General features: G+C 46.1%; 1 protein-coding gene across 4 annotated transcripts in view; it reads left to right on the top strand.

The window, feature by feature from the left end:
* The window catches only part of diaph2 (diaphanous-related formin 2), a 983,399-nt gene that overhangs the window by 761,541 nt on the left and 195,114 nt on the right, over positions 1-26,744 (top strand). For all 4 annotated transcript variants that reach the window (XR_011946649.1, XM_072505206.1, XM_072505205.1 and 1 more), the window contains one exon: positions 5,403-5,566. Coding sequence is in view for 3 of the 4 variants with exons in the window: in XM_072505206.1 (XP_072361307.1) it covers positions 5,403-5,566 (164 nt within the window). In the remaining variant the exon portion in view is untranslated. The remainder of the gene's footprint in view (positions 1-5,402; positions 5,567-26,744) is intronic.

Genomic DNA, 26,744 nt, shown 5'->3' with positions numbered 1-26,744 from the left:
AATCACAAAAGACGAGAACAAGTTATTAGGAAGGCAAATGGAATTCTGGCATCTATGGCAAGGGGATGGAATATAACAGTGGGGAAGTCTTGCTACAACTGTACAGAGCATTAGTGAGACCACACCTCGAGTATTCTGCATAGTTGTTAGTCTCCTTACTTTGAGGGATATATCTGCATTTAGAAAAGATTCACTGGGCTGGTTTATTGGACGAATGGGGGGTGTCTTATGAGGAAAGGTTTTTATATTCATTGGAGTGGAAAAGAATGAGGTGTGATCTTCTTGAACTATACAAGATTCTGAGGGGTCTGGATAGGGAAGTTGCGAGGAGAATGTTTCCTCTTGTTAATAGTAAAAATTAAAAATAAGACTGAGATGAGGAGGAATTTCTTCTCTTGGAAGGCATAAGAATTTTCTTCTCCAGAGAGCATTGGCGCCTGGGTAATTGAATATATTCAAGGCAGAGTTATACAGATTTTTGATTGACAAGGCAGTTGAGGGTTATGGCGGGACAGGCAGAAAAATGACATTAACTCCATAATCAGATTAGCCATAATCTTATTGAATGGTGGAGAAAGTTTGATGGGCTGAATGGCCTACTCCTTTTCCAACAAGGTTCCCTTGCCCATGTTTGACCTGATGCCATGAGACATCATTGGGTCCAGAGTTTACGTTGAAGCCTCTGAGGACAACTCCCTCCCGATTGTCCACCAGTGTGACACCACATACCTCTGCTGGGTCTGACTTGCTGGTGGCACAGAGATGGTGATGGTGGTGCCTGGGACATTGTACGGTGTGATTCCGTAAGTATGATGATGTCAGGCTGTTGGTTGACCAGTGTGAGAGTTAATTCTCCCAATTTTGGCATAAGCCCCCAAATGACTTCTGCATCTTCTCAGTGCTTCATTTGATTAGCTGAAATATGTTTTATAATTAACTGAATGAATGGGGTGAATAGGTTAAGTAAGTACCAGCCAATGTAATTAGCAAGTTAATGATTTTGTAATGAACATTTTACAAATGTTGTTCAGTCTTTGTTCCTTTTTCTCAGGGCCATGAACTTTATTATTTATCCCGAACGGTGAACCACTGGGTGACCAGTTTTGCAAATATTGCAAATTCCATGAAACAAACTGAGGCAAAAAATGTGCCTGGATTGGTATTCGGGCCCAGACAGGGTTGCATAATCACCACAAGCCCCCAACCCATGGGAATCAATACTGAGCAAACATTGACCCTCTTGCCGCTACCGTTTATATGTGAGCACAAAGCCTCTTCCACCTGCTTAGGCTTGCTGATCAAAGAAACTAAACGTTGGGTTGCTTGAACTAATAGGTGCTCTATTTCAAAATAATTCAGTACATGTGGAGCAACTTGACATTTTTTAGGCAATGTGTTAAGGTGCTGTTAAATACTTTGTTGCTTTCTTCCAATTTCCAACTTCTAAAGCAGGTGGCAAACTGCAAATGTAAACAAAGTGGTGGTTCTGATAGCAGCATCAAACATTAAGTGGCATGCCATCTGAGTCAGCCAAAATCATAGCTGAACTACTCCCAACAACTTCAGATAACTCCGTCAAGCGGTTTACTATCACTAAGTCTGCTTGGACCTTCGCCAGCCATTGAGGGATAGAGTGGCACCAGTGACTGTTTTGACTTCAGTTGACTGCTGGAGTAACTTTTTCTGATGATACATAGGCAGTTTCTCTTGCAGTTCATGGTCCAATATATAAATGTCATTAATATCTATCTACATTTGCATTTTTATGCAGTGTTGCTGCCTTTGTGAGCTCCGGTGTCTGTACGGGCACAAGCCGCCACTTTTTTCAGGAGACGAATGCCGTTAATAATATGTTTCTTCTGTCTAATTGCCTGCATCGATTTTACCATCACGGAAAGCCAGCAGTCAAAATATAAAGCAACTTGTCTGAAGCCTCCTCATGACTGTTGCTATGATGCCTCCCCACAATATAAAATGGTGATACTTTTAAAACAGGAGTCTTGGGAATTACAAAAATGCTTAAAGTTTCAATCAGTCTTCAAATCTTCCACTTTTAATTTTAAGAATCTATTTTGTAGCTAAAGAAATCACTATTCAGTTGCATTGGCACAATTGATAGGTCTGATGCATGGCTTGCAACCGACTGAATTATACAATATATATAGTTGTATATAAAGGAACTCACTTTATTTGGAAATTAGCTGGCGAATGCTACTTTCTTTCAATCTGCTATCAATTAAAACATGAGAAAAAAGTGGCTACATGCTGTAACTATAGCAATTGTCTTCGGACAATTACCATTCGGTGTTCTCGATACCTGTAACAAACTTATTTGAACTGCACAGCTGGTTCATAAAGCAAAGCATAGTCACCCACGCTTTCTGCATCCAAGAATGAGTCAATGGTAACCATGCCCATTCGGACCGAATCACCATTGATATAAAATCCAGTCAAAAATATCTTGGCATAAAAGCCACAGTCCAACAGCGTATTGTCTCCTTCAATCAAAACCCAGTGACGCCATGCGCATTGTGATGACTGTTGATCCATCGCATTCAAAAACAAAGATGACGTCTGAACATTCAACTGTCCATAAAGGCCCGCTGCAGTCTTTGAATGCAACTTTCCAACAATGAAACATGCAAAGTTATTTCTGTTGCCACTTGTAGACAGAATCATAGAATCCCTGCAGTGCAGAAGGAGGCCATTCGGCCCACCGAGTCTGCACCAACCCTCTGAAAGAGCACCCTACCTAGGGCCAATCCCTCACCCTTTCCCTGCAATCCCACCTAAAGGCAATTTACAAATCCAATTCACCTAACCTGCATATTTTTGGACTGTGGGAGGAAACCGGAGCACCTGGAGGAAATCTACGCAGACATAGGAAGAATGTGCAAACTTCACACAGTCACCTGATGTCTGAATCGAACCTGGGTCTCTGATGTTGTGAGGCAGCAGTGCTAACCACTGTGCCACCCTGCCACCACCAATTGTGGAATCCCAACTAACAATGTGCATGTGTCAAAGTTCCAATCCCTGGAAACCCCACCATATTATAAAACTACTTTGACAGAAAGACACTCTCTAACTGGGTGATATGCAAAAATGGGAAAAGAAACAAGCTAACAATATGACAAATCTCATTTTTTGTGTTTTGTATACGAGAGTGTACCTCTTGTAGAGGTTTGTTTAAACTTGGCAAATTATATTATTTGATGAAATCATAACCTTTTATTGCAAAGAAAAATTGATTTTGTCATATTTCTGAGTTTCATATCCATTCTATGATATTCAGGAAAATGTGCAAAGCTAGTGCACGCACAGGTAAATGAGATAATAAAATGGTATTTGGTTCTGTTGGACCATGTTTACAATTTTGCATTCAAAATTACTTGTATTTCAAGTTATGTATTATCCTGGTTATTCTTGTGTAAATAATCAAGCTAAAAATAGCCATTTTACATGGATTGGATAATTGATATGGGTATATGACTTTTAAAAAATTAATTATCAAATCCTCACTCATCCACCACGTATTCCCTGTTTTGTGCAAGGCAACTGGGTGGGTGAAGTTATTGTTTGAACAAATGTGAAGGATATAGATAGTAATGAATTGACAAGAGGATTTTATTTGGACAGCACTTTCAAACCCACAACCATCCTGGAAGGATGGCCAATATCATGCGTGAGAATGCTGTGACCTCCCTATTCCCCTCCAAGTCTCACACCATCTCGGTTTGGACAAACATTGCTTTTTGTTAGGTCAAAGTTCAGGAACTCTCCATTCAACAACATTGTGGAAATACTTTCACGATGTGGACTACAGTAATTCAAAAAGGAAGTTTACCATCACTTTGGGTGGGCAATAAATGCTGACATTTCTTGCAGCTCCCACATTCCAGAAATGAGTAAAAGAAATTTGGGGACCTGCCCAATTCTCTTCACTACTCTGTAGGGATTGTGGTGTTTCATCATCGCATGGCTCATCTGTGTCCATTGGGGCCTACTCCACTTTGGACTCGACAGCCTCACTGCTGCTTGGGGGCTCCTCAGGTATATTATTCTGAGGCTGTTCTACATGGTCGGTCTCCTTAAGTGCCGTTTACCACAAAGCTTCAACCTTTAGGTTGGCGGGTGGATGTATCTGGCGCGGGGTTAGCCTGAAAATGAGAGGGCTTAGATCTCAGGCAGCAAGGGTGGCCTCTGGACCGAAACCCCAAATGCCCAATCTTCACCCCACCTCCAGGCCTTTCCTGCTCTGGGACCCCAAAGCTTACCTTGCAACCCATTCCGGGACTTAGCTTCTGACATGTTGAAGCACTTCTGCTTCTGTCCACTGCTGCTCCTGTCAGTGCAGGGACAAGAGATTGGCCAGCAGTTCTTTCAGGCTGTCTCTTTGAGTGAGAGAAAGAAGCCCTGCCTACAGCCAATTAATGCTCATTCGAGCGTGAAATGGCTGAGGGGCTGTCAAAACCTCTCCATCTGAAATATTTAGGCCAATACCTTTTCAAGAAAGCATTGTTATGTAATGGTCAACTGAACATAAATTGGTAAAGATTAAAAATATACTATAATTGAAGGAAGTAAACCTCATAACCAAGAAAAAATCCACAAAAGTTGAATTTGAAATTTCTGTGATCACGTAATATGTCTGAATGCTAACAAGCCAAAACAATCTTCCAATCAGAATTCTCTCAGCCACCACTTGTCACCTACCAAAATTCAGAGGAAAACAAGAAATTGAAAGTTGGTCACTTATTTTTAACATTTTATGTCCAGAGTACAGCATTTGTGCAATCTCTTTCAGGTCTATGACTAAAGCCATCACTATTCATTCGACGCCCACCACTGGTACTTCTATAATTTCAATATCCACTATTTCTGAAAATTGAGGTAATAGGCATATTTAATGTTTCTGTCCATGCCCCACTCTTTTTTTTCTTCGATTCTTAGTGGTCCTACATGTATGGTGATTATGCTTTTAACACTAATGTGTTTCTGGGAAATCTTTTTATTGCTTTCTGTAGGGTTATTTGCCAGTATTCTCTCAAGCTATCTATTAACCTTTCTAATCTTTTCTATGTTTTTTTAATTAAATTTCTGAACACCATTTAAATAAATAATTCCTATTTTTTGAAAAAGTAAATGAGTACAAATAAGCAGAGTAGCTGATAAAAAAATGTAAAATCACTATTGATCTGAATGAAAGTACAAAGGATGAGTTGTTTTAATCGGAAATTACTCTTCATTTTCTGCTGATGGGGAAGATAAAATTGGCAGGACTGTTTTTGTTTCCCTGGGAATTTATAAATAACATGATTCATGAAAAGGTACAAGAGCTAAAGGTCTTTGTATGGACAGTTATAAATGTTTTCCAATAAATTCCTTAACCGAACTTCACAGCTTTGCCAAGCATGCAAGAGAACAATATGAAAAACTTTCCAACATGTATGGAAATATGATGAAGTTGTACAAAGGACTGGGAGAATACTTCGCCTTTGATCCCAAAGTTGTCAGTATTGATGATTTCTTCACTGATCTCAAAACCTTCAGGTCCATGTTCCTGGTGAGTGCTACAAACCAAAAGTGCATGTTGCATGATTTTCAAAGATTTATTTCACATCTTTTTAATATATGTACAAAATGTTAACTTTATTACGTTGAATGAAGGCTTTTGTTTTGTAATTCATCACAAAAGGGCTTTTTGAAAAGAATGAAACAGGATTAACAACGGCAAACTGGATAAATAGAATTAAAATAGAAAATGCTGGATAAACACAATGTTAGTGGGGGTTGTATATAGAACCCTAAACTGTAGTGGTGATGTTGGGAATGGCATTAAACAGGATGCGATAAGGAACATCTAATTATGGGTGATTTTAATCTGCATATAAATTGGATAAATCAAATTAGTCACAATACTGTAGAGGAGGAATTCCTAAAGTGTATACAGGATGGTATTCTGGACCAATATGTTGAGGAACCGACTAGAGAACAGGCCATCCTAGACTGGGTGCTGTGTAATGAGAATGGAGTAATTGGCAATCTAGATGTGCGAGCCTCCTTGGGGATGAGCGACCATAATATGATAGAATTTTTAATCAAGATGGAGAGTGACGTAGTTGATTTTGAGACTAGGGTGCTGAACCTGAATAAAGGAAACTACCAATTCATGAGGCGGGAGTTGACTATGATCGATAGGGAAAACATTACTTAAAGAGATGACTGTGGGTAGGCAATGGCAAACATTCAAGGAGTGCATGGGGAAACTGCAGCAATTGTTTATTCAAGTCTGGCACAAAGGTAAAACAGGGAAGGTGGCCAAACCATGGCTTGCAAATTAGAGATAATATTTGATCCAAGGAAGAGGCATACAAATTGACCAAGAAAAACAACAGGTCTAAGAATTTGGGGCAGTTTAGAATTTAGCAAAGGAGGACTAAGGGATTGATTAAGAAGGGGAAAATAGAGTAAGGGAACATAAAAGCTGACTGTAAAAGTTTCTATTGGTACGTGAATTGGATGATCAGCCATGTTCGTGATGAATGGAGGAGCAGGCTAGAAGGGCCAAAAGACCGCCTGCTGCTCCTATCTTCTATGTATCTATATGTTTCTATGTGAAGAGGAAAAGATTGATAAAGACAAATTTAGATCGCTTGCAGTCAGAAAAAGAGGAACTTATATATGAGACAAAAAATGGCTGACCAACTAAATACGTACTTTGGTTCTGCCTTCACAAATGAAGACACAATTAAGATACCACAAATGTTGGGAAACATAGGATTTAGTGAGAGGGAAGAACTGAAGGAGATCAATATTGAGAGAGAAATTGTGTTGGGGATGATGGGATTGAAGACAGATAAATGCCCAGAGCCTGGTAATCTACATCCCAGAGTCTTAAGGACGTGGCTCTCGAACTAGTGGATGTGTTGTTGGTCATCTTCCAATATTCATAGACACTGGAACATTTGTTTGCAAATTGGAGGGTAGCTAATGTAATCCCACTATTTCAAAAGGGGGGTACAACGCAACATAGGGAATTATAGACCAGTTTTAATGACGTAAAGATTGGGGAAAATTCCAGAATCCATTTTCAAAGATTTTGCAGCTGAACACTTAGAAAACAGAGGCAGGATCGGACAAATTCAGCATGGATTTCTGAAGTGGAAATTTACTGGATCTCTTGACCAATCTATTGGAGTTCTTTGAGTATGTAACTAGTAGAGTTGATGATGGTGTGGTTTATTTGGACTTTCGGCAAAGTCCCAGCATGTACGATTAAAGCGCACGGGATTAGGGGTAGTGTATTGGATCGAAAACTGGTTGGCAGACAGGAAACAGAGTAGGAATTAATTGTTCCTTTTCCAAGTGGCAGGCAGTGACTAGTGGGGTACCACAGGGATCGGTGATGGGACCCCAGCTATTCACAATATATATTAATGATTTGGATGAGGAAAGGAAATGTAATTTCTCCAAATTGTTGGGTGTGAGGATGAATATGGAGGAAGCAGAGATCCTTCAGTATGATTTGGACAAGTTGAGTGAGTGGGCAATGCTGTATAATTTGGATAAATGTATGGTTATCCACTTTGGTAGCAAAAACGGGAAATGAAATGAAATGAAAATGAAAATCGCTTATTGTCACAAGTAGGCTTCAAATGAAGTTACTGTGAAAAGCCCCTAGTCGCCACATTCCAGCGCCTGTTCGGGGAGGCTGTTACGGGAATTGAACCGTGCTGCTGGCCTGCCTTAGTCTTCTTTCAAAGCCAGCGAAGGCACACTATTATCTGAATGGCCATAAATTAGGCGAGGGAAATGTGCAATGAGACCTGGGTGTCATCGTCCACGAGTCGCTGAAGGTAAACATGCAGGTGCAGCAGCCGGGAAAGAAAGCAAATGGTATTTTGGCCTTAGCGAGAAGATTTGAGTACAGGAGCAGGCGTTTCTTGTTGCAATTGTACAAGGCCTTGGTGAGGCCACACCTGGAATATTGTGTGCATATTTGGTCTCCTTATCTGAGGAAGGATGTTCTTGCTCTAGATGGAGTGCAGCAAAGGTTTACCAGACTGATTCCTGGGATGGCAGGACGGATGGATGAGGAGAGAATGAGTCGGTTAGGATTGTATTTGCTGGAGTTCAGATAAATGAGGGGGGTTCCCATGGAAACCTATAAAATTCTAACAGGACTAGACAGGGTAGATGCAAGAAGGATGTTCCCGATGGTGGGGGTGTCCAAAACCTGGGGTGAAATTCTCCCCCAACGGCGCAATGTCCGCCGACTGGCGCCAGAAACGGCGCCAATCAGACGGGCATCGCGCCGGCCCAAAGGTGCGGAATGCTCCGCATCTTTGGGGGCCGAGCCCCAACATTGAGGGGCTAGGCCGGCGCCGGAGGGATTTCCGCCCCGCCAGCTGGCGGAAATGGCGTTTGTTGCCCCGCCAGCTGGCGGAAATGGCATTTGGTGCCCCGCCAGCTGGCGCGGAAATGCGGCGCATGCGCGGGAGCGTCAGCGGCCGCCGACAGTTTCCCGCGCATGCGCAGTGGGGAGAGCCTCTTCCGCCTCCGCCATGGTGGAGGCCGTGGCGGAGGCGGAAGGGAAAGAGTGCCCCCACGGCACAGGCCCGCCCGCGGATCAGTGGGCCCCGATCGCGGGCCAGGCCACCGTGGGGGCACCCCCTGGGGTCAGATCGCTCCGCGCCCCCCCCCCCCGGACCCCGTAGCCCGCCCACGCCGCCTGGTCCCGCCGGTCAATACCAGCTTTGATTTACGCCGGCGGGACAGGCAATTTCTGGGCGGGACTTCGGCCCATCCGGGCCGGAGAATTGAGCGGGGGGCCCCGGCAGCCGGCGCGGCCTGTTTCCCACTCCCGCCCAATCTCCGGTACCGGAGACTTCGGCGGGAGCGGGGGCGGGATTCACGGCGGCCAACGGCCATTCTCCGACCCGGTGGGGGGTCGGAGAATGACGCCCCAGGTGTCACAGTCTGAAGATATGGGGTAGACCATTTGGATAGATTAAATTTCTTCACGCAGAGTGTAGTGAGCCTGTGAATTTGCGACCACAGAAAGTGGTTGAGGCCAAAACATTGTGGGTGAGATTGTCTGCTGCCCGACGCCGAAATCGGGAATGCCGATCGGGCGGAGAATGACTCCCGAAGCATAAATCGGGGGAGACACCGTTTTGACGCAGGGTCGCGTTGCTCTTTCCGCCTCCAAATCGGCGTCATCGGGACGCGCGTCGTGTGCAGTCCCAACCCTGTTGGAATGTCCTTTGCCGACGTGCCGATTCTCCAAGCATTTTCCGCGCATTCCGCGAGTGTTTCACACCACGCCAGTGCTAGCGGAATCAGTGAGGGTTTCACACCGATTGTCCCGTCGTGAAACACCACGGATCCTCCGTTGGCATCGGCACTTAGCCTCAGGAACAGAAAATATAGCCCTGTATGTTTTCAAGAAGGAGTTAAATATAGCACTTGTGGCGAAGGGGATCAAAGGATATGGAGGAAGGTGAGATTAGGCTGTTAAGTTTGGTGATCAGCCATGATCATATTATAGCCATGATGTGGAGATGCCGGTGTTGGACTGGGGTGGGCACAGTAAGAAGTCTTACAACACCAGGTTACAGTCCAACAGGTTTGTTTGGAATCACTAGCTTTCGCTGCGCTTCGAAAGCTAGTGATTCCAAACAAACCTTTTTTTGGACTTTACCTGGTGTTGTAAGACTTCCTACTATGATCATATTGAACGGCGGAGCAGGCTCAAAGGGCCGAATGGCCTCCTCTTGCTCCAATTTTCTATGTTTCTATGTAAATTCAACAAGTCTGGCAGCACCTATGGAGAGAGAAACTGAGTTAACGTTTCAAGTCCATATGACTCTTCAGATCTGAAGCGGGGTAGAAATATGATGTATAGTTGGAGAGCGAGGTGGAGCAGAATTGAAGATCAGGGATAGGTGGGTCATAAAGAGCAGCACGGCAGCACAGTGGTTAGCTCAGTTGCAAGGGGAACATGGCAGCACAGTGGTTAGCGCAGTTGCAGGGGCAACATGGTAGCACAGTGGTTAGCACAGTTGCTTCACAGCTCCAGGGTCCCAGGTTTGATTCCCAGCTTGGGTCACTGTCTGTGCGGAGTCTGCACGTTCTCGTGTCTACATTGGTTTCCTTCGGGTGCTTCGGTGTCCTCCCACAATCTAAAGATTTGCAGGTTAGGTGGATTGGCCATGCGAAATTGCCCTTAGTGTCCAAAAAAAAAGGTTAAGTGGGGTTACTGGAGTACAGGGATAGGGTGGAGGTGTGGGCTTAAGTAGGGTGCTCTTTCCAAGGCTCGGTGCAGACTTGATGGGCCGAATGGCCTCCTTCTGCACTGTAAATTCTATGATTCTATAAGGAAGAATTGACAAAGCTGTCATGGACACAAGACAATGAGAATGTTAATGGTAGTTTTAAAGACTAAAGAAGATAGTGATATAAAGTTAAGACAGCAGAATGTGATAATGGGAGAACAAGGGCCAGAGCTCAGTGAAAGCAAAACAAGTGACAAATGGTCTGTGGGTGGGTAGGGGAGGGAGGGAGGGAGGCGAGAGCGAGAGAGAACAGTTTATAGTCTAAAGCTGTTGAACTCAACGTTGAGTCCAGAAGGATGTAAGGTGCCTAACCGGAAGATCTGGGGCGGGATTCTCCTTACCGGGGACTAAGTCCCCCACGCCGTCGAGAAAACCGGCGCGAACTACTCCGGCGTCAACAGCCCCTGAAAGTGCGGAATTCTCCGCACTTCCGGGGCTTGGTGGATGCCTGCGGGGTTGGCGCCGCGGCAGCTGGCGCCGAAGGGACTGCCGAGTTAGGGCATGCGCCGAAGGGCCGGCGTGATCTCGCGCATGCGCGGAACCACCGACGTGGTTCCGCTCATGCGCAGACTGGCAGGCCTTTTCTGCCGCATGCGAAAAGGGGTTGTCTTCTCTGCGCCGGCCATGGCGGAGCCCTATAGGGGCCGGCGCGGACGGAACGAGTGCCCCCACGGCACAGGACGCCCCTGCAAATCGGTGGGCCCCGATTGTGGGCCAGGCCACCGTGGCCCCCCCCCCCCCCGGTCGGATCCCCCCGCTACCCCTTGAGGGCCGCTCCCGCCGACTTACCTGCCAGGTCTCGCAGTGTGGGACCATGTCTAACCCACGCCGGCGGGACTGGCCAGAAATGAACGGCCCATCGGGGTCCGGAGAATTGCCGGGCAGGCCGTTGCCAATGGCTCACGACCAACGTGAACTCCCCCCAACAAACGGTGCGAGCGAATACGGCAGCGGGGTGGGATTCGCACCGCTCCCGGGGATTCTCCGACTCGGCGGGGGGTCGGAGAATCCCACTGTAAGTGTTCCTCCAATTTAAAGAGAAAATGCTTTTCTCTGCAAAGATTCAAAGCCCACCTTTATTAGTTAGTCTAGAATTCAGGGCCTATTTATATATTGTATAGAGTCATTCCACTTCAGAAATAATTTATTTTGCCATATTTCAGATTTTACAACAAGAACAATTTATATTTGTATTGCACTTTTAATAAAATAAAACATAATATATCACTTCACATGAGTGTTAAAAAACAGAATTTGACAATGAATGCTTAAAGTCAATATTCGGGTAGAAGGCCAAAAGCTAGGTTGGGGAAGTCGATGTTAAGGAATGTCAGGAAGGAGTGTAGAGAGATGGAGAGACTTAGGGCCCTGGCTGCTGAAGTCAGACCTTCCAGCGGTGGAACTATTAAAATCACAGATACTGAAGAGTCTAGAATTATAACAGGGCGGATATCTCCGAGGGTTGTTGTGGTGGAGGGAGATTAAAGAGATAAAGGGGGTCAAGCCAAGGATTTGAAAACAAAATTACAATTTTTAAATTAAGGCATGGCTTGATCAGGAACCAGTCCATGTCAGTGAAGACAGGCGTGATAGCTAACTGGGACTTAGTACTAGTTAAGACAGTAAAGTTTTGGGCGACCTCAAATTTAAGGAGGATGAAATGTGGGAGTCTGGGCAGGAGTGTGTGAAATAATTAGTCTGCAGGTTACAAATGCATGAATGATGGTTTCAACAGCAATTAAGCTAAAGCTTGGGTGGAGATGGGCAACGTTACAATGATGGAAGTGGGTGGCCTCCGTGATGATATATGGTGGGAAGCTTATTTTGGAGTCAGATGTGACATCAAAGTCGTAAACAGAGTCAACATCAAAGTCGTAAACAGAGTCAGCATCTAAAGAGTGCGGAGTTTGTAGCTGTGATCAACGACATTGGGTGGGATTTTCTGGCCCTTCCCATTGGTAGGATCTTTCGGGCCAGCCGATGGCGACCCCCTACGATGGATTCCCTGGCTGAGAGGCCTGCGAGCAACACAAATGGTCATTGACTTTGGTGGGACCAGAAGATCCCACCAGCAGCCAATGGCAATCCACTTCCCAACCAGAACAGCTACCACGGGAAGCTGGAAAATCCCAGAATAATTTTGTTCTTCCAAAATGTTGAGAGAAGTTTGACCCAGTACTGGATGTTCAATTAAGCAGTCTTATAAGCAACAGGTGATGGTGCGGTACAACCATATGTCAGTATATATGTGAAAACTAACATCTTGGCCAGGATTCTCCGATCCCGCAGCCAAGACTTGAGGCTGTTTTCGTTAGAGAGATGAAGGTTAAGAGGTGACTTAATTGAGGCATACAAGATGATCAGAGGATTGGATAGGGTGGACAGTGAGAGCCTTTTTCCTCTGATGGTGATGTCTAGCACAAGGGGACATACCTTTAAATTGAGGGGAGATAGATATAGGACAGATGTCAGAGGTAGGTTCTTTACTCAGAGAGTAGTAAGGGCGTGGAATGCCCTGCCTGCAACAGTAGTGGACTCGCCAACACTAAGGACATTCAAATGGTCATTGGATAGACATATGGACAATAAGGGAATAGTGCAGATGGGCTTTAGAGTGGTTTCACAGGTCGGCGCAACATCGAGGGCCGAAGGGCCTGCACTGCGCTGTTATGTTCTATGTTCTAAGTTCTGACGCTGGTTTCAAAAGCGGCGCGGGCCACTCCGGCGTCAACGGGCCACCAGGCCCGGGTATTCACCCCTTCCTAGGGGGCTAGTACAGCGCCGGAGTGGTGTCCGCTGCTCCGGTATCCAAAGCCAGCGCGCCACGGCCGGCAAGGGTCCACACATGCGCGTGGGTTCCCGTCTCCACGCCGGCCCGCGGGCAATATGGCGGAGCCCTACAGGGGGCCCAGTGCGGAGGAACATAGGCCCCCCCCCCCCCCACGGAACTAGCCCGTCCGCTGATCGGTCGGCCCCGTTCGCGGGCCAGGCCACCGTGGAGCGCCCCCCCCCCCCCCAGAGTCGGATCCCCCCGCCCCCCCCACCAGGACGGCCCCTACAGCCAGAACTCCGAGGTCCCCGGGTGGAACCATGCGTAACCCACGCCAGCGGGACTCGGTGGGCACTCTGCCTGTCGAGGCGCGGATAATCCCGGGGGGACGCTTTCAACGGCCCCCGACTGGCGCGGCGGGGATCCAGCGGGCGCCCGAGAAACGACACCAGCTAAGAGGTGGGCCAGCGTCAGAGCGCGTGGCACGATTCTCGCACCCCTGCCGATTCTCCGACCTGGCGCGGAATCGGAGAATCCGGGCCCTTGTTTTCAAATGATTTCAGTGAAGCAGTGTACAGATGAAAACTAGAAAGGGACATAAGGATAGATTCTTGGCAGACACTAGAGGTAACGATGCAGGACAGGGAAGGGAAGCCACTTTAAGTGGAACTCTGACTACAATTAAATGGATGAGCACGCAACAGTCAAAGAAGAATACTGCACAGGAACAGGCCCTTTGGCCCTCCAAGCCTGCGCCGATCACGTGTCCTATCTAGACCAACCGCCTGTATCCTTCTATACCCCATCTGTTCATGTGCCTATCCAGATATGTTCTGGCAGTGCATTCCAGGCCTCCACCACCCTCGGTGTAAAAATAATTTCCCCCGCACATCTCCACTGAACCTTTCCCCCCCTCACCTTGAACTTGTGCCCCCTTGTAATTGTAATTTCTGCCCTGGGAAAAAGCCTCCAACTGTTCACCCTATCTATACCCCTAATAATTTTATGAACTTCTATGAGGTCGCCCCTCAGCCTCCGTCTCTCGATGGAGAACAATCCCAGTTTATTCAATCTCTCCTCATAGCTAATACCAGGCAACATCCTGCTAAACCTTTTCTGCATTCTCTCCAAAGCTTCCACGTCCTTCTGGTGGTGCAGTGACCAGAATTGGACACAGTATTCCAAATGTGGCCTAACCAACGTTCTATATAATTGTAACATAATTTTCGAGCTTTTATACTCGATACCTCGTCCTGTATAAAAGCTCGAAAATTATGTTACATAATTTTCTGGGAGTCCTACCCAGCTTCCAGCTAGGTGATAGTGGAGAGGTGTTGGATGTGGATGGCATGAAAGGCATGCCAAAATTGATTGGTGGGATTAAACATGGAGCTCCAAAGAAGATGGAATGGATTTGGACAATGAAAATATATTCAAGGAGTTGAGAGGAAAGGGAGGTTGGAGGTGGACGTTCATTTGCAAGGATGGTGAGAGAGGAAGATGTTTTTTTCAAGATAAAGCTGTTGACAACAATGTTACCGTACAGAAGAACAGTACCAGAAAGGAGAAAACGTAATCATAGGGAACTCGTAGAGGAAGTTTAGCCCAGTGGGCTGGTGGAGGGAAGAAAGGAACAGAGGCAACTGATTGGATTGTTTCAATCCTAGTGGTAAGAAGCCAATGGGCTTCTTGCACATCTATAACAGGTGAGGATGGGGGGAGATGGGAAAATTATTGCACATAATAAGACATTATATGGGGAGGCAGTGGCGTAGTGGTATTGTCATTAGACTAGTAATCCAGAGACCCACGGTAATGCTCTGGGGTCCTGGGTTCAAATCCCACCAGGACAGATGGTGACATTTGAATTCAATAAAAATCTGGAATTAAAAGTCTAATGATGACCATGAAACCATTGTTGATTGTTGCAAAAACCCATCTGATTCACTAATGTCCTTTAGGGAAGGAAATCTGTCATCCTTACCTGGTCTGGCCTACATGTGACTCCAGACCCACAGCAATGTGGTTGACTCTTTAAAAAAATTGCCTCTCAGCTCAAGGGGAATTAAGATTGGGCAAAAACTGTTGGCCAGCTTGTGACGCCCGCGTTCCATGAATGAATATAAAATAAAATAAAAAAGTATTATTGATCGCCTTGGCCTTCATTTACACACTGGCAAGAACGTGAAACAAGGTATACAACAGGCCACAGACTCACCATCGTTCAGTTTTCACCAGTAATAAAAGTTACCATTATTTTATGGTATCCATGAGTAACAAATTATTTTTTTCTTTTGTTTATTTACGGGATGTGGGCTTCGCTGGCTGGGCCAGCATTTATTGCCCATTTCAGAGTCACCCACACTGCTGTGGATCTGGGGTCACATGTAAGACCAGGTAAGGATGGCAGATTTCTTTCACTAAAGAACATTAGTGAACCAGATGCGTTTTTACAACAATCAACAACTTGTTTTATGGTCATGATTAGAATTTTAATTCCAGATTTTTTTTTTTTAATTCGTATTTCACCACCTGCCATGGTCAGATTCGAACCCAGGTCCCAAAATCTTGCCCTGGGTGTCTGGATTACCCGTCCACTGACAATACCACTATGCTACTGCCTCTCTGCATCTGTGGTCTGTTACATACCTTGCCTAACTTTCTTGCCAGTGTGTAAATGAGGGCCAAGGTGATCAATAATACTTACAGTTATACAATGTCTTATTATGTGCAATGATTTTCCCATCTCCCCATCCATACCTGTTACAAGAAATAATCTTTATTAGTGTCACAAGTAGTCTTACGTTAGCACTGCAATTAAGTTATGTGAAAATCTTCCAGTCGCCATACTCCGGCGCCTATTTGGGTACACAGAGGGAGAATTCAGAATGTCCAAATCACCTAGCAAGCACGTCTTTCGGGAGGAAACCGGAATACCTGGAGGAAATCAACGCAGACACGGGGAGAACATGCAGACTCCGCACAGACAGTGACGCAAGCCGGGAATTAAACCGGGTCTCTGGCGCTGTGAAGCAACAGTGTGACCGTGCCGCCCCAAGAAACCCATGGACTTCTTACCACAAGGATTGAAACAATCCAATCAGCTACTTCTGTTCCTTTCTTCCCCTTCCCCATAACCCCTTCTCCCACCTTGGCTTGAAAGTTCACAGCTCTTGAGGGGTAATTGTGATCCCTCAGTTCACGAACCCCACATCACTCAATCATCCAGATGTCATATTAAAATTGCCTATTTGGGAAGATATCAGTGAGCTCCTGATGCTTATACAGCCATGTCCTATGTTTGCTATCTCAAGAACAAGAGAAGAAAATAAAAAGAGAGGTGAGGACCAGGTTTAGTTTCATGTACTCCGTGTACAATGTTACAGTCGACCCCAGCTGTCAAACAAAAGTTGGACTGATCCAATTCAAATTTGTTAGCATTATAAGTTGAAAGTTGCTGCCTCCTTTACAATTGAAGTGGAGGGGCCAAGTCAGTTTGACAAACTGAAGGGAGTTATTAATATATGGTTATAACTAATATTGGTCATGACACAGACTGAAAGTTTTGTTGACATAATTACAAAGTTAAAATTGATAAGGAAGAGCTATTGGATCGGCAGTCTGTACTGATAAGGTATAAGGACTGGGTAAGGTGGAGCCAAGGATACTGAGGGAAGTTTGACTTCTTAACTACCCTTGAAGAAGTCGATAAACGGTTTCCATCGCCGGGCAAACCCCTCCACAGTCCCTCTCAAGGCGAACTTGATTTTTCCCAACCTAAGGAAATCCGCAAGGTTGCTCATCCACACCCCCTGTTTCGGTGGTCCCGAGCCCCACCATTCCAACAGACAAAGGCCAAAACGCCACTCCCTGGGCTCCCGGGTTTTCCGGCACTCCAAAAAGCGGCACTTCTGGACTTGGGGACCGCCTTCACCCTCAGCACCTCTGACATCACATCAGCGAACCCCGCCAAAATACCTCCAGCTTGAGATAGGCCCAAAGCATGTGGGCATGGCTCGTGGGCTACACCCCTGTATGCTTCACCTGATGTCGGTCTTTATGTAGTTACATTGTGTACCTTGTGTTGCCCTATTATGTCTTTTCTTTTCTTTTCTTTTCATGTACTTAATGATCTGTTGAGCTCACAGAAAAATACTTTTCACTGTACCTCGGTACACGTGACAATAAATAAAATCCAATCCAATCCGAAGAGGATGCATTGATCCTCCTCGGAGCCTCCTCCCATAACCCAGCCTCCAACACTCTCCCCAGCTCTTCCTCACACTTCCGCTTAACTTCTCCTATTGGGGCACCCTCCCAGTGCATTTATTCCTTGTCAATCTCCGACACCATGCCCTCACCAACCCCTGTTTTCAACGCCACCTTGTCCTGCTGGGGGAAGAGAATATTGAGAGGAGTTTTGATGGTCAAAATCATGACGTCTGAATTGATGGGGCGAAGCTGTTCCAGACAGTGAGTGGGTATGATCTGGAGTGCACTGCCTGAGAGTAAAGTGATGGGAGGTTCAATCGAGACTTTCAAGAGGAATTGGATTATTATCTGAAAAGGAAGTTTATGTAGGGCTATGGGGAGAAGGATGGGGGATGGCACTTAGTGAAATGCTCATTCGGAGTGCTGGTTCAAACCCGACAGGCTGACTGGCCTCTTTCTGTGTTGTAACAATTCTGTGATTCTGATTTTATTGCTAACGCACATTAGTATAAGGTAGACTACATCCAGGTAATGATCTTGCATTGTCTATTTTCACCCTGCAGCTGCTTGCACTCACTTCTATTTACTTTGTAAAGTTAAAGTACCTTGTTAAAGAAAAATCAGTCTTCCACTTGCATTGATGGTCAGTTTTCTGTGGGTTGAAAAGAGCTCAAAGTCTGTCAAGCTTCTTCGCTTACTCACTCTGGAAGCAAAATTATGCTCTTATTACTCACACTGCTACATAAATGGTGGAGGTGTTGCACTGGTAAGTATCATTTAGAAGCATTGCAAAATAAATATTCATATTCCAAAAGCCCTCCCTTGTGGAATATCCTGGCTCATAGTACACAAGGGAGAAAAACAACACAAAACTCGGGGGGTGAATTTTTTTAGCCGTTCAGGCTGGCGAGATCTTGCGCTGCTGCCACCGGCACACGCCCACCTTGCAAGAGGTGCGTTTTGAGAGACCAGAACATCCCACCGCTGGCCACCAGCAAGCCGCCCTCCGCCACTGCAGATCATGCCGTGAAGGGGGAGGAAAATCCCACCCTTTATTTTAATTGAAGTGTGAACTGACTACTGAAAAAAAAAACGGTTTCAAATGTTGACAAATTCACTTGGCCTCTGAACAGTTATTTTCTTTTATGTTTCGTTCAGCTTTCCTATTTGGCAGTTTTTATCTCTGGTAATACTGGTTAGTGTCATTGCCAATCTGTTCACAAAATTTATTCACACTTAGTACACTCTGTTAACAGAGAATAAGTACTCTCCTCAGAAACTCACAAACAGAGGGGAAAACAACTTTTCTTAAGCTGACAGAATTTTATTAGCAGAAATCATTTCCGATGTGCAAGATTTTTTTGTGGAATAGATTCAGTGATCCAATACTGCTATCATCTTATGCGATCAATTAATTTAAAATACAGAAAGAATGACTGCTTCTGCACTACCAATTGTTATCTATCCACTCAATGCATTGGCTGCAAAGCCCAGTTGTGAAGGATTGGTCTTTCAGTTGCATTTGACACTTCCTTCTTCTTGCAATAATTTATTTATATGGACGACTGTAAAGGTGTGTTATGAAAAAATCAAACGTGATTGACAACACAAAACCAATAGGGACAACTGCTGTTAAAGAAATTCTCCAAGTGCTTTTGATTTTCATTCAACAAAAGTTTGCCTTGTTATGACATTGATTATTTTTTGTTAAAAGTATAAGTCTTTGTCATTCAGCCTAATGGATTCTGAAAGTGTCATGATATGCAGACATGCAGATAATGATATACAGACAGGCACAGACAGGCAGCTAATGAACACAGAGAACAGGACATGACCAATGAGCAGGCAGGGCACTCAGGGGTGGTATTTCACTATAAAAGGCACCAGGCACTCATACTCCGTCTCTTTCCACAGACAGACATCTACAGAGTACATCAGGGTTGATCAGCAGCATCACATCCAGCACATGGCTTAGAGCTGACTGGTTTAGTTAGACTGAGTTACTACTGTTAGATTAGCAGGAGAGTTGAACCCATTTAAGAACTGTGTTAATAGTTCAAAAAACATATTGAACTCATTACAAAGTCTGGACCTTCCTTTGTCAAAGCATACATCATGGAAACAGCTTATGCTACACGAAGAAGCATAACACAACATGGTACCAGTAGTGCCTGTTAAGTCTATTTAGTTCAACTCAGCAAGATCCGTGACAACCAGCAACAGCACCCAGGTAAGATGATCGAGATTCCAGTTCCTCAGCAACTCAGGTACCACGACACCTTAGTGCCAACTGGCGTGCATTCAAACAGAGATTTCAGCTTGACCTGGAAGCAGCCGACCTAAATGGTGTGGCCGATGCTAAAAAGATAGCTCTTCTACTCACCATTGCGGGTGAGCATGCAACAGAGATCTGCAACTCCTTCAAATACTCCAAAGGGCAGGACAGAAAAGACTTCCAGACAGTCCTGGACAAATTTAAAAACTACTGCGAGGTAAACACAACAGAAATCGGTAAAACTGGCGCCTATACTCACCACGAGGCAGAGGTAGGGAAGCAACAGAAGCAAACGGCAATTTTGATTGACAGCCATCTTGGGCAAGGAGCTGCACATGCGCAGTTCCCGAGAAGACGTGATCTGGCAAACCAGTGTTCTGCGCATGCGCGAGAAGCCACGCATGCGCAATTCAGAAAAACGCGCACAGTAAAGGGAAGTCTGTTTGCGCATGTGCGACGACACGCGGAGCGTCAGGGCACCGACGTCATGATGTGCTCGAACTGCGACAACGCCCACTTAAAGAAACACTGCCCTGCAAGAGGCAGGCGATGTTTAAACTGTGGGAAGCCTGGAAACTATGCAGCCTTGTGCAGATCTGCACCACCAGTCGGGCCAGCGCTCCCAATTCCGACAACGGCGCGTTCAGAGTGAGCAACAACGATTACAGGACTCTGATCCTGGCAGCACAACGGATCCAGAGGAAGAATGCCTGGACTCCGCCTACTGTGTGGGCATCATTACCAAATGTGAATATGTAACATCCAACTCATTACAAATTCAATCCATCCTCGCTGTGGATTCTGCAGACGAATGACATGCGGTGATGCAGGTCAACCACTGCTCCATCCACTTTAAGCTGGACACAGGTGCTTCTGCCAACCTCCTCTCACAGGCAGATTTCAAACGCATCAAGAAGCCCCCCAAGATCCTTGCAGCAGCCTGCAGGCTCCTGGACTACAATGGAAATGCCATCACGGCACTGGGATCCTGCCATCTACTCGTCTCCAACCAGAGCACCCATGCACGGTTACGTTTTGAAATTGTCAGGCCAGACAGGGCATCCCTACTTGGCGCACAGGCCTGCAAGCAGCTGAACCTCGTGTAGTGGGTTTACACAACAACATCCTCCAATGTGGATCTTCAGGCCGGCATTGACGACATCCTCGCTCAGTATCCGGATGTGTTCGACGGGATGGGCACACTGCCATATCGATACAAGATTCTGCTACGACCTGATGCCAAGCCAGTGGTCCACACACCACGCCGGGTCCCGGCTCCGCTGAGGGAGCGCCTGAAGGCACAGCTCAAGAATCTTCAGCAACAGAGCATCATTTCCAAGGTAACCGAACCGACTGACTGGGTCAGCTCGATGGTATGTGTTAGTAGTCCTTCGGGAGACTTGTGCATCTGCATTGATCCCAAGGATCTCAATAAGAATATACTGCGTGAACACTACCCCATCCTGATGCGGGAGGAACTCACCAGTGAGATGGCACACGCACGTTTTTTCACCAAGTTAGATGCGTCATATGGATTTTGGCAAATCCAGCTGGATGAGTCCAGCAGAAGGCTCTGCACCTTCAACACACCTTTTGGCAGAACTGCTATAATCGCATGCCATTTGGCATTGTCTCGGCATCGGAAATCTTCCATTGCATCATGGAGCAGATGAATGGAGGGCATTGAAGGGGTTTGTGTGTATGTGGACGACATCATCATATGGTCCACAACCCTTGAAGAGCATGTTTCCCGTCTCCAGCAGGTATTCCACTGTGTCCATGCCAATGGCCTGAAGCTGAACAGGTCCAAATGTTTCTTTGGCATGTCGACACTCAAGTTCCTAGGTGACCTGATCTCTCAGCAGGGCGTGCGCCCGGACACAGACAAAGTCAAGGCCATCAAAGCCATAAAGGTCCCTGAAGACAAGAAGGCGGTGTTGCGCATCCTGGGCATGGTCAATTTTCTGGGCAAGTTCATCCCAAACATGGCCTCACATACCACGGCCCTACGAAACCTGGTGTAAAAGTCCACTGCCTTTGAGTGGAAGGATGCACATCAGGCAGGGTGGTTGGAGCTGAAAGCCAGGCTCACCACTGCACCCGTCTTGGCATTTTTCGACCCAGACAGGGAGACGAAGATCTCAACAGATGCGAGCCAGGGTGGCATCGATGCGGTGCTGCTTCAATGCGATGATGATGATGCAATACTTCACCCTGGGTACCGGTAGCCTACGCATCGAGGGTCATGATGCCCACCGAAACAAGGTATGCGCAAGTAGAGAAGGAATGCCTGGGTCTTCTCACTGGCATTCTCAAGTTTCACGACTATGTCTACCGCCTGCCGACATTAACTGTCGAGATGGATCATAGGCCTCTGGTCCACATTATCCACAAGGACCTGAAACACATGACGCCTCGGTTGCAGCGCATCCTCCTCAAACTCAGAAGGTACGACTTTGACTTAGTGTACACGCTTGGCAAGGAGCTCGTCATCGCTGATGCATTGCCCGCTCCATCACATTGCCCAGTGAACCGCTGGAAATCATCTGGCAGATTGAACACAGGTGAAGCTGTGTGCGAGCACCCTCCCGCCGTCTGATGAGAAGGTGGTTCGTATCCGCGAGGAGACGGCCAAAGACCCCCTCTTGCAGAGTGTTATGCACCACCTCCCCAATGGCTGGCAGAAAGGCAGTGCCCTCAATTTTACAATGTAAAGGACGGCCTGACGGTGATTGATTGTATCCTCCTCAAGCTGGACTGGATTGTCATTCCACTCAGTTTCCAGAGCTTGGTGCTCCACCAAATCCATGAGGGACACCTGGGCGTTGAGAAGTGCAGACGCAGAGCCAGGCAGGCTGTCTACAGGCCCGGTATTAGCCAGGACATCTCGAACATGGTCCTCAAATGAAATGAAATGAAAATTGCTTATTGTCACGAGTAGGCTTCAAATGAAGTCACTGTGAAAAGCCCCTAGTCGCCACATTCCAGCGCCTGCTCGGGGAGGCCAGTACGGGAATTGAACTATGCTGCTGACCTGCCTTGGTCTGCTTTCAAAGCCAGCGATTTAGCCCTGTGCTAAACCAGCCTCTGTAACTGCGACCTGACAACACTTCCAGCCAGCGCAGGGCAAGGAGACGCTCCAGCAGCATGAAATCGAGACCTCCCCGTGGTCCAAGGTTGGCATCGACCTCTTTCGTGCGAATGGTCGTGACTACGTGTTGATTATTGACTATTTCTCCAATTACCCTGAAGTTGTGAAGCTCTCAGACCTCACATCTCGGACCGTCATCAAGGCCTGTCAGGAGACGTTCTCCAGGCATGGTATCCCACTCACTGTCATGAGTGACAATGGCCCGTGCTTCAACAGCGACGAGTAGTCTATGTTTGCCAAGTCATACCATTTCAAACATGTCACTTCCAGCCCACACTATCCGCAGTCCAATGGGAAGGTTGAAAAAGGGGTGCACATTGTGAAACAGCTCATCTGCAAGGCCGCGGATTCTGCTTCTGACATCTGCCTCGCGCTGCTTGCGTACAGGGCGACCCCGCTGTCCACTGGCATGTCGCCGGCTCAACTCCTGATGAACAGGGACCCACGGATGACACTTCCAACCATCCACTTGCCCAACCTGGATCACCTCCCGGTGCTGCAGAAGGTGCAGCAGCTCCGAAACCAGCAAAAGCAGGGCGATGATGCTCATGCCACCGATTTGCCCGTGTTATCTCCGGCAGACACTGTCAGGATCAAAATACCGGATGGTGGCTGGTCTGCTCCAGCTGTCGTTGTTCGACAGGCTGCGCCCCGCTCGTATGTTGTACGTATGGCTGATGGTTCTGTTGTGCGACGAAACAGACGGGCACTGCGCAAAATTGCCTTCCCGCAATTGCTTTCTTCCCCGTTTCCATCCGTTGTTTTGCCACCTCCTGATACCTCGAACTGCGAGGCCATCAGTCAGGCTTCCATCCTGCCTGTCAAGGCGCCGTCGTCCCCACCACCACCTCTCCGGCGGTCGACAAGGATCAGACGCAAGCCCCAGAGACTGGACTTATGAACATTTGTTTTGTTTGCTATGTTCTGTTTTCTCACATTAGACAGCTGTCCTCACATGTAAATACGTTCACATATGCCACCACTTGTAAATATGTTAATATATGCCGCCACATGTAAGTATGTTCCCATGTGCCAACAAAACATTAAAAAAAGGGGGAGATGTCATGATATGCAGCCATGCAGATAATGATATACAACCAGGCACAGACAGGCAGCGAATGAACACAGAGAACAGGACATGACCAATGAGCAGGCAGGACACTCAGGGGTGGTATCTCACTATAAAAGGCACCAGGCACTCACACTCCATCTCTTTCCACAGACAGACATCTAGAGAGTACATTAGGGTTGATCAGCAGCATCACACCCAGCACGTGGCTTAGAGCTGACTGGTTTAGTTAGATTGAGTTACTACAGTTAGATCAGCAGGAGAGTCGAACTCATTTGAGAACTGTGTTAATAGTTCAGTAAACATATTGAACTCATTACAAAGTCTTGAACTTCCTTTGTCAAAGCATACATCAAGGAAGCAGCTTGTGCTACACGAAGAAGCATAACACAACCGAAAGCACTGCATTTCATATGCAAGTCCCTTCAGGACAAAAATGTCTTCTTTACAACACAGTTCTTTAGTATAGCCAGTAAAATGTATTTATAAGAAGAAAAAGAATCACTGCAAACAACAAAGCTTCTTAAACAGCATTTTAAATTTCCTTCAACGCTGATGAAATTGCATTTTTTAAATGTTGCCAGCAATTTTGTTTTTCGGCTGCAAGTTAAACCAAAAAAAATTGTGAAATGAGCCATGCTGACCAGGCATTTTTAAAAACGTTTTTTAAAATTTGTTTGTATACTCTCCTGTCAAATATGTGTGCAACAGAAGTAGTGAAATTAAAGCTTTGATGCTTTATACACAGATCCACACTGAGTTACAATTATAACTCTTTGTATGCCCCTTACAATTGAGTTAAAATAAATTAGAGTTTAATTCCAGTAAAGGTTCATCACGAATGGGTACTGAGGATCTATAATTCATAAATGTTGCAAATATGGGAGCCTCAGGGAGGGGTCAACTAAATCCAACTATTTATGTTATGGTTAAATCACTTACTTTAATAATTTAAATTAGAAGATTGAATATGATCAAAATACAATTAATTTATTCCACTCATACCAATCTTTCTCTCAACTAATCTAACCCAAACACAATAGAGAAGTTCAAATTGTGAAATACACATCAATGATTGACACTATGATGTGTGTGTATATAATATATGGGTTCATTATCATAATTTATGTCCACTTTGGAACTGAATCACATAAAAGGTAACTACAGCTTGAACCATGGAAAATTACACTTCATCCTTTGCTTTTATCCTTTCAAGGAAATGCATTATCACTTAAATGGTCCCTAAAGGCATTAAATGCATGATGGGGAAGAAAATCTGGTTGTATCACTTCTCATTTAAAGCACTCAACTCATTCCATTGAATAAGGTAACATAACAGTACAAGGGCCGGGGGCATAGATTTTAGGTTTGAGGCAGGGTGAATGTGAGAAAAAGCTTTTTTGACGCAGTGAGTCACAATGACCTGGAACATGCTGCACATGAGGGTGGTGAAAACCGAAACAATCAGTGATTTCAAATGGAAATTGGATGGACACTTTTGAAGGAAATAAACCTGCAGGGCCACGGGGATTGAGCGGCAGAGTGTGACTGACTGAGCCGGCATGGATCAATGGGCCAAATGGCGGCCTCCTGTACCGTGGCGCAGATTTCCAGAACAACTGAAAGACCCTCCGTCATGGCAAATAACCCAGAAATGACCAGAAATGTTAAGTCCCACTTGGGGATGGAGTTGGGCCCGGGTTTGCACATGGACAGTTTAGGGAAGGAGCTGGCCAGCCATTTAAATGACCAGCTGCCACCACTGAAGGAGAATTTTGGTAGGTGTTATAACCTGCCTGCTTACCACTGGCTGGGGACTGATGGCAATCCCACAATCCTTAGGGAGTATGAGCTTCCCCAATTAGGGGGGGGGGACGGTGAAATCATTAGCAGGTTCCTGCATAAATAAAGCTGGCCAGTTTGGAACCAGCTGGAGAGGAGTGAGAAGCCAAGGGAGTTACTGCTGCTGTTGTATATATATATATATATATATATATATATATATATGTTATTGTAAATAAAGTTTTCTTTCTGTTCGACAAATTTGTGCTGGATTCTTTGTGGCCCTCACAAAAGTAGTTCAGGACTGTGAAACCCAGAATGTACAGGTTAGAACTGATAAGAGGCGGTCTGAACATGGTGGATTCATTTGGATAACCCTTTGGAGAACTAAGATATCCTTTCAGATCTTGCCCCAAGACCTTTGCAGGGAGGTACGTCACCGTTTTGAATTGTTAGAAGTGAATGTGATTGCCGACTTCCGTGTGACGATGTTCTGAGCGGATGCACATCAGGTGGCTCGCCTCCCAGTTGGACCCAACACAGTGAATTTATTTCCGTTTTTGGCCCAAAAAGTCACCTAAAACTCTCCAAATACAAAAGGCATCAACAGCGCGAGAAGGAAAGAAGATGCCCACAAGCAGAGTTAGAGCGGATGACGAGAAGGCAGAGGCAGTAGCGGAAGAAAGGGGCAGGAGCAACAGGCGGACGACCAGCGGCCACACGAGGCGTGGCAGAGGCCGAGGCGAACCAGGAGGGGGAATGATTAGCGACCCGAATGGCGGAGCAGGAGCGGACAATGACACCCCCCCCTCCTACACAGGGGGATGGATGGAGGAACGTTTTAAAAAAGGAACTGACTGCTATGAAGGAAGTGATCAGGTTGGAGTTCCAGGTGATGGTGAAGGAGTTGGTGACGGAAACGATAGCCACCCTTCAGCGCACGATAGATGTCCTGGGACGGAAAGCGGAGGCCCAGGAGAAGACGATCCTGGACCTGGAAAAGGCATCAATGGACCAGAGCAACAGGACTGTAGCTCTGGAGACCGAGATGAAGAGGTTGGTGGTGGCTCAGGGGAACTTAAAAGGAATGGTCGAGGAGAATAGGTCCAGGCGGCAAAACATCCGCATCGTGATCTGCTAGGCGG

Source organism: Scyliorhinus torazame, chromosome 5, assembly GCF_047496885.1.
Source record: "Scyliorhinus torazame isolate Kashiwa2021f chromosome 5, sScyTor2.1, whole genome shotgun sequence".
Classification (NCBI taxonomy): domain Eukaryota; kingdom Metazoa; phylum Chordata; class Chondrichthyes; order Carcharhiniformes; family Scyliorhinidae; genus Scyliorhinus; species Scyliorhinus torazame.
Note: the sequence above shows the minus strand (reverse complement) of the source record. Positions and strands in the feature narration are given on the sequence as shown.